Genomic DNA, 20,020 nt, shown 5'->3' on the forward strand with positions numbered 1-20,020 from the left:
CCAGCAGCACATCTTTGCTGTGCACTAACAGCTATTTCTTTTTAAAGCTCTTGGACGGCATGGGCCTATATGAAAAGATTAAGTCTTTCAGAAATACAGAAAATATTCAGCTTTGATAGTTTTCTTAGTTTATTTAGGAGGCACTGTATTTTAAGAACCGAAAGGTTCACGTTTCTACAGTTATTTTGATTTTGCACTCTTTGGCACCCTTTCTTGAGGAAGGGTGCCAACTGTGAAGCAATCAAGCACTTATTAAAACAATGTAGTCAAGCGTCTCATAACATTTGACTGCAGAAACCTAATTTGGTTGCTGAAAAGTTAAAATCTTAGAGCATTATGTTGTGCGGGGTTTTGTAGGAACACCTGGATGTAATGTGTAATTGCACGCATTCCTGTTCATTTATTGCAGGCAGTGGTGCACGTTTCTACTGCTTACTGCAATTGTGACTGCAAGAAGCTAGATGAACGAATATACCCATCACACATACACCCCCAAGACATCATTTCCTGTACAAAGTAAGTTCCTCACAGCCTAAGCACATGTGTCATGTTTCTGACAATGTTCTTCTTTATAGCATAACCTACACATTGTGTGCACAAATGCTGTTTATTATAGGAGGACTAGCACCAAATGTTCATGTTATCTTTTTATTGCTTTGATTGGTGCTTACTCAGGCTCAGCAATCAAGAAACAGCACTTTTAAGTACTTGAGTGCACAATAAATAATTAGATGAAATTAAATGATAACTGTCAGTTTTGATTTTCCATTGCTTCGAACCTGTAGAGCGCAGTCACATTTTTGCGCGGATATTATTACACTGCGTTTACATTGTTTTGACCGTTCCGCTATGGAAGGTCTTTGTGGCACGCGTGCCGGTGACAGTGTCTGCCTCAGCACACTCCGTGGACGGGCACTGACTTGTTGCATCAATAGGGAGGGGTGCACCTATGATGGTGAATGAATGCATGAATGAAATCTTTATTGACAACAACAGGCGCAGTTGTTAGGGCACCCGCCCGGTGGAGGGGGTCCCTAGTCTGGGATCCCCTGGCTGCGGCAGGCTGCGCGGGCCCTTTGCACCAGGTCAAGCTGGGACGTAGGGTCCTAGCTGGTCAACCACGCCGTCCACTGCTCTATGGAGGGTTGGGGATTGGTTGCAGGTCCGATGTTTTTTGGCACTCCCACACCGTATGGTATAGGCAGGGTTCGTACAGGTCCTTGAAAACCTTGAAAACCCTTGAAATTGAGAATTGAGTTTTCAAGGGCCTTGAAAGCCTCGCATTTTTTCCTTCTCCTTGAAAACCCTTAAATTCTTTGGGCAATAAAGAAGAGGCCCGGATATGTGACCTGCTTTTTATGGCTTACCATTGTGGCCCTGCACACTCCCCATCAAGAACATGCTTTTACAATTTCAAGCCAGTTTGGGAGTACAGGGAAGCTGCTTTATGCAAAGGCTCGTACAGAATGAAATCCCCGCTTCGGACGAGGGGCAATTAAGATAGGTCCCCTTCCCATGTTAGCTGCTTTCTGCACTGCCTTGTCCTGCTATTCATTTTGCATATCTCTTGTGCCCCAGTACAAATGAATGGTGCTGACTCCCCAAAATGAATTAAAAAGGAGCACAGATAATCAAGACTGAATGGGAATGTGAGAACATGGAGCATCTGGCTCCTAAGCTTTGGTGGAATATTTTACTGTTACATGTGTGATGGTGGGAAGCCAGAAACCTCCACCCCCCTGTTTTGATGAACACACATTTAGGGGATGACAATGGCAGGAGGTATTGAGTTATGTTCCTTGCTATCCGAGACTGTGTATTAAGAGCATGTGCAGAGCTCGAAAAAGTTCAAAATGGCATGCTTTTTTTTGTAAAGCTCTCGGATTATTATTGCGGGTGGCACTAAATTTGACCACTTCCAAAGGGTGGAGTTGTTCCACAGAGACTTTTTTCGCAGTCATTTTTTGTAATGTAAGGAAGCAAATGTTTTGAGTGTTTTGTTTTGAGTAGTAGAACAGTTTGGTACATGTTCTCCCCTGCACCCTTTAAAATACCTTGACAGGGCCTTGAAAGTCCTTGAATATCCTTGAATTCTTGTATTTGAATCCTGTACGAACCCTGTAAAGGGTACCGGGCGCTGGGCAGTAGTTGCAGGTGGCTTGATAGTGTTTTGGATAAATGGCACGAAGGGTACGGTGTGGATACGGGTTAGTTTGAAGTCGTCTGAACGTTGTTGCTTCATCCCTTGTGAGTTGGTGGTGTGGAATTGGGAAAATTTGCCGTTGGTGTCGGTAGTCCACCAAGATATCTGTTTTTCTAAGCATTCATAGCAAGGTCTCCGTGGCTGTTCTGCCTGAAGTGGCTTAGGCTTATCATTGCGGCGGATATTTGGTGACCGCTTTCAATGGAGGTGTGGGTGGCGACATCTGTTACGATTTTAGGCCATATTACCAGCTCCTAATATTATTACCAGCTCCTTTCCCACGCGTTGGATTTTGTTTTTGCTGAGATTTACATTCTGGCGAGCGGTGATGCCTGTAGCTATGGTTACTTGCACCAGTTTCTGATCGCTGCCGGCACCGTGTTGCCACTGGGCGTAGAAGCTTCCTCGAAGGCGAGTTCCCTTTCCGATTCCCTCCCTCTGTGCAGGTGGATGGAGGAGAGCATGCTGGCGGCGCTGACCCCTCAGCTGCTGCGTGCCAAGCCCAACACGTACGTGCTGGCCAAGTTCCTCAGCGAGTCCCTGGTGGCCGAGGAAGGCGGCGACCTGCCCGTGGCCATCGTCCGGCCCTCCATCGTGGCCGCCTCCTGGAAGGAGCCCTTCCCTGTGAGCTTCTCTTGTCAACCATTTCTGGCCGATGAAGATAAACCAGTTGTGTGATCAAGTATGGTGGCAAGCACTGCAGCACCGTTCTTGTGGTGGGCTTTGTATGCTGCAGCATAGTTGAAGCACAGTTAGGTTGTATTTACAGTGTGTAGAAACTACTCAGATGGGCAGGGCACTAAGGTGTGCAGCCTCTATCAGCTGTACCGTGCTGTGTTTATCGTCTGTCTGTTGTAGCAGATGTCATTTGATTGTAAGGTTGCTGGTGTTGCAGTGAAGGTACAGTTGAAGCGTCTTAGTTTTGATACAATGTTCTCGTTCTTGTTCCTTTTTTCTTTTTTTTAGGGCTGGGTTGACGCATTGAATGGCTCTACAAGTCTGCTGGCCTCCGTAAGCCTTTCTTTCTGCTTTCCTTGTGTGTACCGTTATTGCTCTGTAGTTTTTAAGGTACTTGTGAATTGAGTACTCTGTGTAGACATCTTCAGGAGCATCACTTCACAGAAAGCTATTTACTAGCAAGCATGAGGCAGCCTAAACCCTTAGTTTAAGATTCCTTCTGATTGGGTAACTTTGTAGTGGGACGTAACAGTCACATGCACATAGATGGCACAGCTTTGTTGTGAAAGCGGCTGGGGAAAACTCCTGCATGCAAGATTCTTTGTTACAGAGTTGGCACTTTGCTTTTATTGTAAGCGGGTTAGACTGGATATTGCTCAGATCTTGTAGTGCACAATGAAAAGCGGCGAGCTACGCTGCTGAAATGGGGGGGGGTGAGCCCCCGAACAGTGTCCGTCAGTAGCAGAAGAGGTTTGCGCCTCACCCATGCTTTTCCTTGCTCCTGCAGTGTGCATCTGGCGTGATGACAACCATCGTGACAGATGTGAAGGGTATCGCTGACATCGTGCCCGTCGACATTGTGGCAAACCTAATGATTGTGGTGGCCTGCCAGACTGCTGCCAAAAGGTAATCTGTGAGCATTAGTACAGTGCTTATTTCATGAAGAACGCACTTCCATGAACCCCCAAATGGGCACTTATTTTTTTGTGTGCTTTGTTGCGCAAGTTAAATCCTCCCAGGCTCCCTCCCTAAACCCACCCTTTTACCTTATCTGTGCTTATCACTTGACATGCTGGGACTCCGCGTTATTAAGCTCCATCAAAAAAAAACAACAGTTGATGAAACGGAAATTGTGTAAAGTGTGCATCTAACACAACATTGATGGGAAATGCTACAAACCCCAGTGTTGGTAACACTTGTTGTTATTGTGAGTTGGTAACAATTGTTGGTTAATAACAGGGTTGATAGTAACCCCAGTAAGAACACCTTCCAAGTACTTTTTGCAAGGACTGAGGCTTGGGCATGTTGGTTCATGACTAAAAGAAGGGGAACAGCGCAAATTTGACAGACACGAGAAGAAGGAGACGACACGCACAGCGCTGACTTACAACAGTTTATTCTTTACCGCTCGGGCACATATATACCACCACGGTTAAAAATACAAGGAAAAGCAAGACTAACACGATAGTGTCTCTTATCACCATTGGTCGTCACACATCACCATTCGCTCTGCGCCACAAAAACACGTGCTGCACTAACCTGGGGTCAAAAAATCTAATTCTTTTTGGGAGAGGGTCAGAGAGGGCATGCTTACGCATTTATCTTTTAGGCGGGCGATTTCGGCAGCTTCAATTATTTCTCTAGTGGTTTTATGCTTATTTTTTGCTATAACCTTTGTTTCAGAAAAAATAGGGCTGCATCCGCTAACGCTGCAGTCCCTACAGTGGAGGCCCAAGTGGCCACTGATTGCCTTGGTTACTTTGTAGTGGTGCTCTTTCAGCCTTTCATTTAGGCACCTTCCTGTTTGCCCTATATATTGTTTACCACAGGACAGCGGAACTGAATATACTGAAACAAAGGTTACTGAAACAAAGGTTTTCTGAAACAAAGGTTATAGCAAAAAATAAGCATAAAACCACTAGAGAAATAATTGAAGCTGCCGAAATCGCCCGCCTAAAAGATAAATGCGTAAGCATGCCCTCTCTGACCCTCTCCCAAAAAGAATTAGATTTTTTGACCCCAGGTTAGTGCAGCACGTGTTTTTGTGGCGCAGAGCGAATGGTGATGTGTGACGACCAATGGTGATAAGAGACACTATCGTGTTAGTCTTGCTTTTCCTTGTATTTTTAACCGTGGTGGTATATATGTGCCCGAGCGGCAAAGAATAAACTGTTGTAAGTCAGCGCTGTGCGTGTCGTCTCCTTCTTCTCGTGTCTGTCAAATTTGCGCTGTTCCCCTTCTTTCTTTAAGTACTTTTTGTTTGAAGGCAACGGTGTGACAGCACCTCCTTGCTGCCAGTGGCAAACTTGCACAATTGCCGCACTACTTTTGAACCGATATGAAACACAAATTGTGGTCAAAACTGTGGCCTGTCTCTTGCCCTTCAATTTGCTATGGATGGACGTGGGTATTAGTGGCTACAGTACTGTCTTTTAGGCGGAGTCTCAAGGTGAGACTAACTGCATGCCACTGTTTGAGTTTCAATGAGTACCCAATATGTTTGAACGTCAATCCTCGACCATAGGGTGACCTAGAAGGAGGAGGAATAAATGCTTATTGAACTGTGGTCGTCCCTTGGTGGGAGGCCTCCTTAATCCGCGAAGCCTTGGCCCTTTGCTGCCCGGCAGGCCCTGTCCACCAGCCGTTGCTGGTCTTGAGGGCGTGAGCTGGTCAGCTGGTCCTCCCACTGCTCCAAGGATATGGGACCTATAAGTTTGATAGCTCATATCTAGTCGTCTCAGGTTTGATTAAATCCGGAATAACCTCTCGTCTAGCTCTTCCTCCATGTCTACAAGTTTTCTGTGTGTAACAGTGAACAACGCTGCCCCATGGGTGCTTGCCCACTTATACTCCAGAGCCCGGCAGCGGCGGCAGCGGCAGCAGCAAGGCAGACCCAGGGGGGTGGCGGTGCGCGAGGAAGAGGAGGAGGAGGAGGAGGAGAGGGTCCCCCAGCCCCCCGCGGTGTACAACTGTGTGACGGGCTCGCTGAACAAGTTGGTGGTGGGCGACGTGAAGCAGTACCTGGCCAAGTTCCTTCCCCAGTACCCGTTCCAGGACACCCTGGGCTGCCCCCGCATCGACATGACCTCCAGCCGCCTCTACCAGTCCCTCATGGTCTTCTTCCGCAACTACCTGCCCGCCCTGGCTGTGGACTTGGCCAGGCGGTGCACGGGACGCCGACCACGGTGTGTGCCGCTTCCACTTTGGCTTTTTTTTTGTCACCGCAGGATGTGACGCATGCGTCTTTACGCGCACGCATGTTGCGGTGTTTCCGCACAACGCTTCTGCAGTACACTCTCGATAAACGGAACTTCAAGGGACCGAAAACATTGGTTCCATTTAACAGGTGTTCCGTTTACTGCGAGAGATGTGCAGTAGTGCAAATTTATGTGTGTACACTCTCTTAATACCATTTCTTGGAACCCTAAGCACTAGAAGGTGAATATAGGTGATAGTTTTTCAGAAAGCAAGAAAACAACAAGAGATTTAGGCACAGCATTCGAAAGGTTTATTTGGCAACAATTAATCACTGTGCACTACAAAATACATCAATTTTTTGTTTGTTTGAGCCATTGAAACGGCATATTCAGGATGAGGATCTTCAGAAGCTGGTGCTCATGGAAATGGGTCTGACAAGAAGTTCCATTTTCGGTTCCACTTACACGGTGATGAGGAAATTTTAGTTCAGATTACCGAAAGCTTTTTCACGTTATCTGAATATAAAACCAACCAGCTTACAGGCTACTGTTCCGTTCAAGCGATTTCCGTTTATCGAGATTCTACTGTATTTCACTTTTTGTACCCGCCACAGTGGCTCAGTGGCTAAGGCCGCGGAGTAAGTTAGAACAATACAGGAGGCGAAACGTCACTTCCTGGAGCGGCGAGATAACGTCACAAGTGCTTGGCCTAGCTTAAGCTAGCAGCATCTGTCGCAGGAAAAGAAACTGTGTGGCCGCTGCAATCGGCACTGCAGTGCGCCTTCCCGGACATAATTGTGGCCACTATCATTTTGTTTATCAGGTGCCGCTGCCCTTCCCTTTGCCATCCCAGCGACAAAGCTTCGTAGTCCACGTTGGGTTTCATTGTTACATTATCTGGTCACTTGCCTCAGCCCGCCACAATGGGCCGTTTCATCTCTTGTACGCATTCTTGCATTCTTGCTCTGTGGCTAAGGCGTTGTGTTGCTGAACCCATGGGCGTGGGTTCGATTCCCGGCCGTAGTAGCTGTTTTTCAGATGAAGGTGAAAAGTGAAAACTCCCGTGTGTGGAGATTTTGCGCACATTAAAGGTCCCCAGGTGGTGAAAATTGATCCGGAGCCCTCTGCTACAGTGCGAATCGAAGCCCAGGTGCAGCTTTGGCAGATTAAACTCCCCAAAATTTAAAAATTTTAACCCGTCATGGCAGCTAAGGCCAATGAGCATTGGAAAGTGTTCAACATTGTGAGGTATTGTCAGCATGGTTTTCTCCTCATTAATGGGAACACTGGAATAATGAATGCAATGTTGGTGAAGAGCCCAAATATATCCACTGTATCTTCCGGTGTGTGAATGGCCTCTTCCCCCCCCCCCCCCCCCCCCAAATTTCCCTTGGTGTATACAATGCTGCAACTCATACGTGGATATAAACATTTTTTCCATGTAAGGACGTTGGAAAGAGAGGAAAATCGCTGCAGCATTTACTCTGATTGAGGGGCCCGCAGGGGTGCTTATGACAGTCTCCTTTATGGGCACACAATGCATGGTACTACACTAAATGCTGTTTCTTCCTTGGAGCACAACAGTTTCACTAAGTGTAGGCTTGGGCGTAGCACGGACACCTGCCATCTGCGAGCATTTCTTTAACCCTTTGGCGTCCAAAGCTTTATTATTTTGCTTAAAGGAGCCATGAAGAGAAAATACAACTTCGTGTAATTTGAAAGAACTAGGATTCAGTATCTCACTCAGCTCCATTACAGCCCCAAAAGAGGTTTTTTTGATGAAAAAAAAAGCAAGAAGTATTTAACAACTTTCAAATTTTGCGCCACAGTGACGTGTTATGAGCAAGAGTGACGTCATACGGGCCAACAATAAAACATAATTTTCAGAGCGTTAACTGCATGTTAGCATTCAAGTGATGCGGTCAAATGGAACTAGAGGCCCCATTACAGACGCCCAGTCATGTGTCGTCGCGACAGGTCAGTTAGGCGGCTGCCAATCGCACAAACAAGGTTCCGTGACGTCATAGAAAAGTTGCGGGAAATTGGCTAGGGGGTCGCGACTGCTTCACACGTTTTCTTTAATATCTCCGTTATTTGTTCGACGATTGCGATGATATTGGTATCATTGTTATTGGGACTAAGCAGCCTTTCTAATAAACCCAACTTGTATTTTGTCTTCATGGCTCCTTTAAGCGTGTGAAGTTTTTTATGATCTAAAAGGACTTCGACATCACAAATATGAAGTCAGAAAAAAATTTGGTTCATTAAGGCGGACACTAGGACACACTGGCCACTTGGAAACACTGGGTGCTGGCTGCCCATATATCACTTGAACAAGAGACTTTCCTTGATCACCATGATTTATAGTTCAAGCGAAGACAATAACGTAAAGTTTGTACCGCTATCATTTGTAATAACAACAAAATTGCTCTGTTTCGGTTACCTGTCACTAGCCCATTGAGCCACCCGGGCTCGATGCGAGTTGACACGTGCAAGCAATACTTTTTTAGCACACGGAAGGACGTGCTGCCCTCTCTTCTTTAATTTTTGAAGGTCCGGGATCTTTTGTCTGTCGATAGATGGTGTCAAATGTAGAAAAAACCACAAAGTGCGAGAGAAAAAAAATATTGTTTGAGCTGGTGCTCCTGAACAACAGCAACACTGGGCATCAAAAATCAGAAGGTTAACTTTTAATTCTCACCAAAAGCACTCGATAGACCCCGTTGAAGAGCCCTAAAGGCAGGCTGCATGCCACCTTTGCGCCTTGCAGATACCGTGGCCATATCCACTTGAAAGATAACTGTCTCGCATGCACTTGTTCGTGTTGTTGTCGTTATGTGTCCACTTTACCGTAAAGCGGAATGCCTTTCGTTCCGTGCAAGAGGATAAACTTAGTGTGCGTTTTTTATTTTGGAGTTGGCAGGGCCACAGACTACGTAATCCTTTACGCTTCGCTTGTGCAAGCGTGCAGCTATGGTTGCCCTGCTATGTCAGCGGCGATAAGCAATCTCTAGCAGGATTGGCTGGTGCTTGATTCTTACGCACACATTGCTTTTGACGTATTTTCCAGGAAAAAGGGTGTGCATTAGTGTGGAGTGCTTACGATGGGTGTGTCTTATACAAAGGTGTCACTTACAGAGCTACTTTTTCATATGAAGGGTGCTTGAAAAAGCAGTGTGATCTTACAGAGGAAGGTACTCATACATCATAAATGCAGTACATATATTTAGATGTCTATTAAAAGTAGGGGTACACATTTTATATTTGGTGCATGTATATCCATATGCCCACTTTATATGTGGATATCCTTGCGTGTGTCCGTTCATAGGTGTATTTGTTCATACCCACAAATGGACAGAAATGCAGATATATTATATAGACACACTGGTGTCTGAAACTACATCTATCCATGCAAATGTATACCCACCCAACCATTGTATATGTGGATACTTGTACATATTACTGACACATGCTCTTATGGTGGTTTGTAGTACTATGTATGTTCATGCACACGTCTGTTCAAATGCATGCCATTCATATGAGTGTAATATGAATACCTGGATAGGTGTGTGTATCTGCACGTCCTTTATATACAGGGTGGTACTACGATAATTGGAACACTTTAAAACTTTTTCCCGAGTGAACTGCCACTCTGTCCGCACTCAAACTTTACACAAAGATCACATTTCGTGTTCTATTTTGTTTGACACTGGTAACAATGACGGTGCTTACCGTATTTTCCGGTCTATAAGTCGCACCTTTGTATAAGTCGCACCCCCCTCAAAATGACAGTTTTTCCGAAAAAAAAAACGTATATAAGTCGCACCAGTGTATAAGACGCACCGGTGTACAAGACGCACTTGTTTATTAGGGTAAACTCATAGTGAATCAGATCGTTAAAAAGAGCGGCGAAAGTACATGGTTGCAGCAACCGCCGCCTATCAACGCATTGCCGGTAAGGAGGGCTAGACACGTGCATATACCGTCCAAAGTCTAGACAGAACAAACTTCTCAAAAATGGTTTATTAATACACACAGATAGCATGTACTTACAGACGGCATTTAAGCAGAACCATTGAAGTCTTCTTCCTCTGACTCGCTAACAAACAATTCAGCAACTTCAAGTGGGAGTTCCGCCGGCACATTGCTGTCGTCCTCCGACTCACTGATGTCTTCTTCGTCAACATTGTCACCACTCGCGGAACGGATCATTCCGGCCTTTATGAACCCGGCTACAACTGTTTTTGTAGAAATGGAGTCACAAGAGTGTGAGACCCATTTGACCACCTCTCCAAACGTCCCGCATCTCTTGCGTGCTGTCGTAAATCAGCGTAATAAAGGTGTCATGGCGGATGGCAGCGACGCGACCGGAAGCGGCCTGAAAATTGAAACTTATCAGCAAGCTGTCATTTTAAAAATTAGCAGCATGTTCACCTCATTCAGAGTAACTCTCTGTAATAATTTATAAGCTGCATTTTATTTTTGCAACCCACTTCGATATTACTGTCAATTTATTTTGAACTGTAGTCACTGCGCATGGCAGAAAGTGGCGCACGGCTGTCGCAGGCCATTATCATTGTTTTTGACTAGAAAAAGCTCCAAATTCTTTGGTTTAACGTCCCAAAGCGACATATGGGCTATGATAAACACCGTAGCGTGGGCTTCGGATTTATTTAGACCATAGAGCTGTGTCTCTTAACGTGCACTGGCCACGCGCGGCTGCCGCGAACTAAATTTATTCCATACATAAGTCGCACCGCTGGATAAGACGCACAACGAAAATATCAGAAAAAAAAGCGCGACTTATACACCGGAAAATACGGTACCTGTTTATTCTGAAAATAACAGCCATTTTCGCCTATGGGAAAATGGCGGCCGATTTCAACGTGCAACTCAGCGCAAGCTGATCTTGGAACGGGGGCGCTACCTGGGGTATGCAGAGCAAAACGGATTATGTGGATTCATGGTAGGAAGCAGCCAAATAAGGTAGCAGATGATCAGAAAATCTCTCTCCCCTAGTTTACAATGATCACCAATAGTTGCATAACAGCTGATATCAATCACAATAAAAGAATCCCACGGTTCATCGTCGCCAATAATTTGTTTACTCACCTGCTTTCACAATTTCTGCAGAGCTTTTCGAAGCCACTCTGATTTTCTGATCGTCTGCTACCCCATTTCACTCCTTCCTGCCTTGGAAGGAGCGTGAATCCCCATCATCCGTTTCGCTCTGCATACCTCAGGTGGCACCGTCATTCCAAGATCAGCTGGCGCTGGCTAGCATGTCTAAATTGGCCGCCATTTTCCCATAGGCGAAAATCGTTTTTATTTATTTTTAGAATAAACAGGTAGGTACCATTTTTGTTCTTGGTGTCAAACAAAATAGACCACAAAATGCGACTGCGTGAAATTTGAGCGCGAAACAAGGAGTGGTTCACTCAGGAAAAAAGTTTGAAGTGTTCCGATTATTGGCGTACCACCCTGTATACAGGTCCAATGTTAGTATGCATACATACCACTCGCACGTGCACATACAGCCACACCTTCTCTGATGTTACCAAATCCTGCACAAAGGGGATGAAAGGGACAATGGAGGCTGAATTATCCTGTTTTAACTGTAAGGGCATCCTTTCAGAGCTGTTCGAGCTTTCGTTCGGTTGCCAACAGGGTGCCGGTTATTTAGAAGAAAATAATTAAAGCTGAGGTTTAGCTCGCATATTTCCCTCTCATATTTCTTGAAGGGAGTGCGTCACAGACCAGAAAAAGCGTGAGTAGCAAAGCTATAACCCAGCTTGATCGCCTGGCCACTGCAACTAATAATATCTAATTGTTGCCTCTGTCTGCATACTTATGTATACTGGCACAAGTGATGCACATTTGTATTTGTGCCCACCTTCATAAATATTTCAGCTGGGGTTGTTTACCAAGAAAAACGTGGGATTGAAAACTAAACCGAAAGAATTGGCTGCCTGTCTGCTCTTTTCGTTGCAAATGTCGATAAAAGACGATAGTCTTTGTCGTCATTTGCCAAGGAAGTGCCTCCCTTTGCTTTCCCGCTCACCTCTTACGCTGTTTCTCATCCATCGCGCTCCTCCCAAGGTAAACGCATTAAAGCAGGGGTGGAACAGCTGCGCCATTTGCGCCACTGAGCGCCAAACTTGTTTACCTGCACCGTCCTGCGCCGAACCGCCCCTCCTGTTGCGCCAAACTCATTCATCAGCGCCGTCCCGCGCCGCAGCGCCTAAATTGAGCCGCGAGATACGACTGCCATGATGCCTCATGCCCGAAAAAGTGCTGAAGCATCGCGTTTTCAGCTTCGTCAAGGTTATGAGTGGCTATGGAAGTTCGCTTTGGCTTAGGCGTAAAGCTGCAGGCACTGCGCGCCCTTTTTGCGCTCACGTTGCATCCCTTTGTGTCGTCGCATTTGCACGGTTTTGTTTGCCGGTGCCAGCCGCTGCGCCGCAAAAGCAAAATGTTTTTGCGTCTCATCGCAAATAGGTAGAATGATTGTATTCACATAGTGTATTCACATGAAAGGTTGTAGTTTGTTGGAGGTGAGCGTCTTTTAGTCGCCCCTTTTTGACGATCCTAGCTTTGCTGCTCGAACTGTCCGTAGCTGCATGCATTGAACAAACGGGGTCTCGGACGCTTTGCCCTTGCCGGTTAATTCAGTTTGTTTTTGTTGTGAGGGAATTACTCATTTCGGGCTGTAAACTTTGGGGTTAGCTTTGCTTGGTGGAGTATGGTCCAACATTAGTCATGCCATGTAACACGCTCTAGTTGCATAGCCTACGGCGTAAGTTAATCGACAATCGCAACCTTCATACGGGCGAAGACAAAGCCACGTTGAGCTCCGCACACGCTGAAACCGCTGTTCAATAGACAAAAATGCAAGCAAACACCTTGCTTTTCGGAATTTCGCCGTGAGTTCGCTTAAACACTGCTGTTTACTGGGCGCAAAGCAAGGCCTGTTATCTTATTCCCTTCGACTCTGCGGGTGAGGTTTGACCTTTCAACGGCGATAGCGCGGCGCGCTCGCTGGGGCCGAAGGGAGATAACACCGCATGATGGAAACCTCCAGATATAGTTCAAGAACTGCGTTTCTGATTCAGAGTAGGCTATAGTGTGCGGTAGAATGCCTTATGTAGTAGATAGATAAGTCGTAATTAGCAGGGGGCTAGCACAGCAACCTGTAGGGAGGCTAGGGATGCACCCTAATGCTGTGAAATGGCATTACATCTGTTCGAAATGACATTTCTGGCTGTTCCCAGCCTGCTACGAAAGGCACTTTTGCCTGCTCCCAGGACTGCTCCCAAACCCATGTACCTTGTTCCACCTCTGCTAAAGCTTTGCTCATGTAAATTTAAATTTACCGCGTTCCACTGCTCCAGGCCGGGTTCCTCGATGCCAGCACTGCCGTACAACGGAGACGCGCGTGACTCGAGACGCCCTACTTCAACGGTTATAGAACCACGTTGTCCCACTCCACGTGCGTTCCAAGCAGAACGTGGAACCTTATCTAGTGGAACCTTTTGTAACTTTCCGCTTGATTTCTTAAAATGCTGCCAGAAGCTGTAGTGGCGTGGGCGACGGCAGGTGACAGCAGAGAATTTTATTTTTCCGCAGTGGATGTACTTTTTAATTTTGCAAAAATCAAGCATCTTGAATTTTTTTTATAAAGGAACACTCTAAATATCACTTATGTATTAATTTGCTTCCTTGTATTTGCATAATGCCTTGTTTTTGTTCAACAATATTGACAATTATGAACGTTGACACTATTGTGAAGATTCAGTTTCACTTTGGCCAGGTGTCTGAATCGAGTCACAACAGACAGACAGACAGGCAGGCATACGGACAGACCAAAATTTCTGTGTTTAAATAGCCCAAGAAGGACTATCGTCTTTAAAAGTCTACCACTCCCTCTGTGGTGGCGGCTGTTGAGCCCCAGGACACGGATTCAGTCTTGGCCACAACGGACGTTCTTCTGATGGAGGGGAAAAATGAAAACACCCATGCGTTGATACGTTGATGATTGCCAGATGGTATAAAGGAACCCGTAGTTTTGCTGTTTGGCTGTGCTACGTAATTATGGCTGCAGTAACGACCGTGCAAGTCATGGTGTCAGCTTGTTGTGACTGTTGCCTTGTTGTTGTTGGTGCCAGGATGGTGCGGTTCCTGGAGCAGTCCAAGAATGCCATGGAAGCGGTGCGGTTCTTCACCACCCAGACATGGGAGTTCTCGTCCAACAACATGCTCCTGCTCCACAGCAGGCTCTCCCCCTTCGACCGACAGGTCAGTGGAGCCTCGCACGTCGTACCACCTACTGGAGGAGAGATGGCCAGCATTTTTATTCATCTGAATGCCAGTCGCTGAAGGGGGCACATGGGCCTTTGGGACTGAAAAATTGCTCAAAAAAGCATTTTTTTAGGTATCACTGTTTTCTTGATTTGCACAGTATGGGGTCACGGCGGGATCTATTGTCTGGGCTCCCATAACATTGTTTCTAGCTTTCTTTTTGTTCTTCCACACTCAAACATGACACTGCAAAAACTTCCAGTTAATAAGGGGGGACGCGGCTTTCAACTTCGTAAAAATGACCAAAACATCGTTTTTTTGAAACCCACAAATTCGGCTTCTATGTTTCCTATTCTATGCGTCTGCAAAGTTTTTACGCTGAAAAGCGTCGCAAAGTGGCATAGAAAAATACTTTCGTCAGGCGCGGTGACAAACTATCAGCGCAAAAGGGCGAAAAAACGGCAATTTTTGGAGCGCTCTATCTTTGCAACGGTGCCACCGGGCGCGGCCATTTTGATATGGTTAGATCGGCCGAGCGATCGTTTTTCCCATTCCGCTCGTCTCTTTTATCTTCGTTCATTCGCAAACGCACAAACGGCAGAAAAGAAACGACGCACAAACGAAGCTAGAAATAGATGCTGAAGCGCTGTTGGTCCTCCGGTCGGGGCGCAGAACAACGACCCTCCTGATTGGATGTCACGGGCGCAACGCAAGATGGCGGCCGCCTGAGCTGCGTAGCGAGCGGTGTGAGTTCATTTTCGCCGCTTCGCTCGGCCGAGTTTCTGTTCAATCTATGGTATTCAACACGGATGTTATCGCGGTGGCAATGCCGGAGATAACGAGCCAGATTACGGGAAGTTGTGTGGCTCGAAAGGAGGAGGTCATCGAACGCTTCGTGGTGCGCGTGACTCTACCGTCGCCAGACCCCGGAGGGTGACGCGGTGTGCGCGCTTGCAATAGCGGTTCGTGAAGTGAACTTCGGGTTTGCGATGTTTACACGCTTAGTTATTGCTGTGTTTTGACTGTGGGCTCGCTAGCCTTGAGAAAGAAACGGTCGACGCGTCAAACGCTGCAGCGCGCACGGCATAGCCGACGCGCATTGGAGCAGCACATGACTGGGCAACCGGTTACGATTGAACGCCAGTAGTTGTAATTAATGCCTGCGACGTTAGATTTAATCTTAAAAGCGACCTGACCAGCCATATCAGGTATAATCAAAGTTCAATATGTCGCGGTAAGCGTGCGCTGCGATGCGCGCGAGCCATATCGCCTTTAATTCTTGCGCAACGTTTCCCGTGCACATGTAATTTTCATGCAAACAGGTTTGAGTTAGTAATATAGGAATAAAAATATGTTTTCTGCATTAAAAATGTACGTTACTGTCGCAGCATTTAACAGTGATTTTTTTGTGAAATTATTGATACCATTGCTTAGGGCATACTGGCTTAATTTGCTGCAAGAAATATTGGATGCCTTGAATGTCAAAAGTAGTAAAAAAATATGCTCTTGCATTGAAGTTGGGAGTTATGCAGAATACTCTACCAAGCTTCAAAGTAGCTCATTTTCATCCTTGTGGTATGCAAACTTTTGGCACTGAACACCTGCACGTATGAGTACTAAGTTGAGTGCCAGGCAAGATGATAAAACATAAAAAAAAGCCAAAAATGTTCAAATTTAAGTTAAAAAAAATGCTTAACTTGTTGCCATGGTGACAACGCTGCAAAAGTAGGCTGTTCAGTGTGATACAGCCAACCAGCTAACCTACTTTGCATTGAAAGCCCATTGAAACCCATCTCCCCCTTCGTTTGGTCTGCAAAGTGGGGTATGTACTCTTCACAGAGGAGCTGAAAATGATGTTTTCTGGAAAGAGAAAGGCTGTAAAAGGCACTCCAATTTCAAGGCAAGGCATTCCAGAAGCCCCATGTTCAAAAGGACATGAAAGGCTACAACCGTGACGACTTTTGATAAGTGAAACCTATGTTTCAACTTCGGAAGCCGTTTTCTCAAAACAGTTTTTTTTGCCACCTGTGTTGCTTGTACCAGGGATTTCATTGTGAGCGCTGGGTCTATTTTGATTCCGTTTCTTGCATTACATTCCTTGATGAACAGTTCAGGTCGTGACACTCTTGGTTTTCCAGATTTGTTTTTTGTGATTTTTTTATTCAAATAATCGTTCACAGTCAACATGCCTATTGCACATTGACCTCTAAAAAAATGAAAACTAAAAAACATTGTGTTGTAAAAAAAAAATTCTAAAACTGTCACGACCTCGTCCATTCATTTGGGAATGCAAAGCACTTCGAACAAGTTTTCTATCATGTTTTATAAGCCGCTCAAGCTCGGTACAAGCGGAACAGAAAGAAAATTTAATACATAAAAAAGTTTTCAAAATATCAGTTTGAAATTTTTATGGTGTTATCAAGGAAGCATTTCCAGTTGCTGTGCCAATTTTCATCAAAATCCACAAAGAAATAAAAAAGTTGATTTTGAAAGCCACGTCCCCCCTTAAGTTTTTATTAACCTATGAAGGCATATTGCTAAAATATTTGTCACACAATTTTAACAACTTCCGGTGTAAGTGGCACAGTATGGTGAGTGATCGTGGTACCTGTCTCCACTTTTTCACTATCTTCTACTTTATTTTAGAAAACCCATGTGTAACAGGGGTGTATTCATGTTCTAGGTGAGCTGATTTACTGATTTAGAGCAACTTGTGTGTATTTGGCAAGCTCAAGAGAAAAGAACACCAAGTGCTCATAGCAGCCGCATTACAATCTCACTGGTTTGCTGCGCGGTTTAATGCTGTGCCAGTACCAGTACCAGCTGCAGTGGCTCAGTGGCGGTGCCACTGTGCTGCCGTGGTCAAGGACAAGGGTTCAATTTCTGCCACGGCTGTTTTTCTTGCGAAGAGAAAAAATTAAATGCCAGAGTGTTGGTGTTAAAGATCCCCAGGAGGCTAAAATTAATCCGTAGCCCTCCACTACAATCCTCATAGCTCAAATAGCCTCATCATAGCCTCCTCATAGCTCAAATTTACCTTCTGCGTGTAAAACATAAAAATGGAAAAGAAAAAGATAATGCTATACCACTGTTCAGAATTTCTATTTCCACCTGACCTTGGGTAATGGCTACTATTTGTTTATTCATGCACTGTTCATATGGGTTAAACGCATTTCTGTGTAACCCATAAAATGCTGGTGTGATTGTAATCTCACCTTGAGCAAAATATTGTTTTGCATGTAATATGCATTGTATCGTGCTGCACTACAAATCAGATGTGCCTAGGCTCTATCGCTCTAGCATTGTAGTCGTATAGGAAGTTAGCATAGGTGCTTTCACAACTCCTTGAGGCTAGTTTTATAAATGTTTTATTTCCAGCTACTTTTGAAGTTCCCCTTTATGTCCTTTACCTAATTTTCGTTACTTTCTTGCATGCAGACGTTTGACATCGACATCCGGAAGATCAACTGGGAGAGCTATTGGGAAAACTACCTCCTTGGTGTGAGGCGCTACCTGTTCAAGCAGGACCCTGCAACAATCCCAGAGTCACGAAAACGGATGAAACGGTACGGTACACTGCATTCTGCACTTTAATTGCATTTTCTTTACTTATTGGATTGCTGCTTGTCTTTCTTGGTCTGTAAACTTCTGGCTATTTCTTGCATTGTATAAAGAATAACCCGGCCAAAATAGGTAACGTGAGGGCATTTTATAGCCTACGTGAAATGAACTTTGAAGCATATCTTGTTGTCATCCATCAACAGCGGGTTTCGCTGTATTTGGACAAGAAATTTTAATGGGACCTTTAAATTGTGGTGTAGTGAGAATAAGTACATTACAGAAAATGTAAAATTTAACCTTGTAATTTTGTATACAGTATTATATGGATTATGGGGATGCATCTGAAATATTGGGAAAGAAATTTATTCTGGTTCATTGAATCGTGTAGTACGTGGTGGGAGATCTAAACTTGGCAATCGAGCCGTTCATGGGTTTAGGAAATTTCATCTTGCCATTGCACGTGTGGGATAGGACCGTGAAACTTAGGTTTTGTGACACAGGCGGTACATTTGAATTCAGTGGTTGCATTGCGGAGTAGTAATGTCGCCAAATAAGGACAAATAAAAGTGCTCAAGGGCGAGTGACAGTAAGTGTCCTCTAGCCATCCTAATTTTCAATGCAGTATGAATAAACCTTAATAAGCAGATTGGGGATTTTCTGTTTAATATAAAATTCTTCAAAAATGACACACTCCAGTTTGTTCGAAAGTGAACATTAGGAAATGCAGGATGTAGGCATGGTGAAGTTCCATTTTGAGTCTACAGTAAAACTTAGATACAGTGTAACTAAATCCCGTATTAACGAAGTTACTAGGTGTGAGTAATTTAATGTCTGTTGGCAACTATGCTCATGTAATCTGTATGTAACGTAGTAAGTGTTTGCGGGATTTCGCAGCAACGACGTGTTTGAACAGAATAAAATTCAACGAAGTTCAAGCAGAAGGCCAATTTTGCTGTGATAGTACTGAAGTGTTCCCAGCGCGAGCGAGTTTAGTAAACCATTAAGGCAAGCCTCTTGTTGGGTATGGGACTTGTTCGGTGGCAAGAAGGAGGTAAGCAGCTATGGTGCACCCCCCCCCCCCCACACCCCCTCCTCTCTTTGTCTTTTTTGCTTTGCAACCAATGGAGGAGGGCGACGCCACATGCACTCTCCTCCCTCTTTGCGCCTTTGCTGTGGCCTAAATTTATCTCCCTCTTCCTCGTGCCTGCTTCATGTAGGCTGAAGAGAGGGCTGCGTCTCCTTTTCCTGATCAACATTGCAGGTTATGATGATAGCTCAGCTCAGTTTGTATATTTCGCGTGTGGTTTGGAGGGAATTGCAGTGATGCTACCGCTGCGCCAATTGCGCCAAACTGCGCCCAAGTGCTCTGGCTGCTACATCCTGCTACATTTCCTCTAAATTTGGCGATTCTGCGCCCGACCTGCGCCCAAGGGTGTACGCTGTCTTTCAGAAACGAAGCTAACTACTTGAGGTTCCCCACTGAAAGCGACATCGCGGTACACCTGTTTTCAGGCCGCAATCCGAGCCAAGCCAAGGCAAACTGGCCCTTGTAGCGGTAACGGTAGAGTGCCTAGAATATTTCTGAAATATTCTAGGCACCCTAGTAACGACGATGATGCGTTTTGTGCATGTATGCGCACAACGCCAAATCTGCCCCCTTATAAGACACCTATTGGTTCGCGAGACCGGTTGCCGCCGTCGCGACCGTCCGCCTCGCGGTCTTCGGGCCGCGATATGCGTTGTGATATCCGTGCCGTACTCGTGAATAACGTCAGGCGTCGTGAAATTGCCGTACTCGCTCGCCAACGCGCCCCGACAGCGTACGCGTGTACCGGGTGCCTGCGGAGTTGTGCTGGAAGAAAAGTAGGCAAGATATGAGGACGCAGGAGTTGTAGTTGCAGTGGAATCTGGGTGATACGAATTTCGGGATGAGACGAATTTCTGTTTAGTCTCGGCGAAATTGCACTGTTTGAAATGGGAAAAGTTTCGGCTCTTACGAACGGACCTGCGGTGCCCGGCGGATAATAAGAACGAGTCGGTGAGGCGCCCGACTGCCGAGCGAGCAAGCTACGACGACATACGA

General features: G+C 45.6%; 1 protein-coding gene across 2 annotated transcripts in view; it reads left to right on the top strand.

The window, feature by feature from the left end:
• Positions 1 to 20,020, top strand: part of LOC144174620 (fatty acyl-CoA reductase 1-like) — a 47,629-nt gene that overhangs the window by 15,006 nt on the left and 12,603 nt on the right. For both annotated transcript variants that reach the window (XM_077703395.1, XM_077703396.1), the window contains exons 6-12: positions 410 to 516; positions 2,650 to 2,827; positions 3,170 to 3,214; positions 3,669 to 3,787; positions 5,737 to 6,066; positions 14,244 to 14,373; positions 17,815 to 17,942. In XM_077703395.1, coding sequence (XP_077559521.1) covers positions 410 to 516; positions 2,650 to 2,827; positions 3,170 to 3,214; positions 3,669 to 3,787; positions 5,737 to 6,066; positions 14,244 to 14,373; positions 17,815 to 17,942 — 1,037 coding nt within the window. The remainder of the gene's footprint in view (positions 1 to 409; positions 517 to 2,649; positions 2,828 to 3,169; positions 3,215 to 3,668; positions 3,788 to 5,736; positions 6,067 to 14,243; positions 14,374 to 17,814; positions 17,943 to 20,020) is intronic.

Source organism: Haemaphysalis longicornis, unplaced genomic scaffold (genome assembly GCF_048455015.1).
Source record: "Haemaphysalis longicornis isolate Haplotype H1 unplaced genomic scaffold, Haemaphysalis longicornis Haplotype H1 scaffold_3, whole genome shotgun sequence".
NCBI lineage: Eukaryota > Metazoa > Arthropoda > Arachnida > Ixodida > Ixodidae > Haemaphysalis > Haemaphysalis longicornis.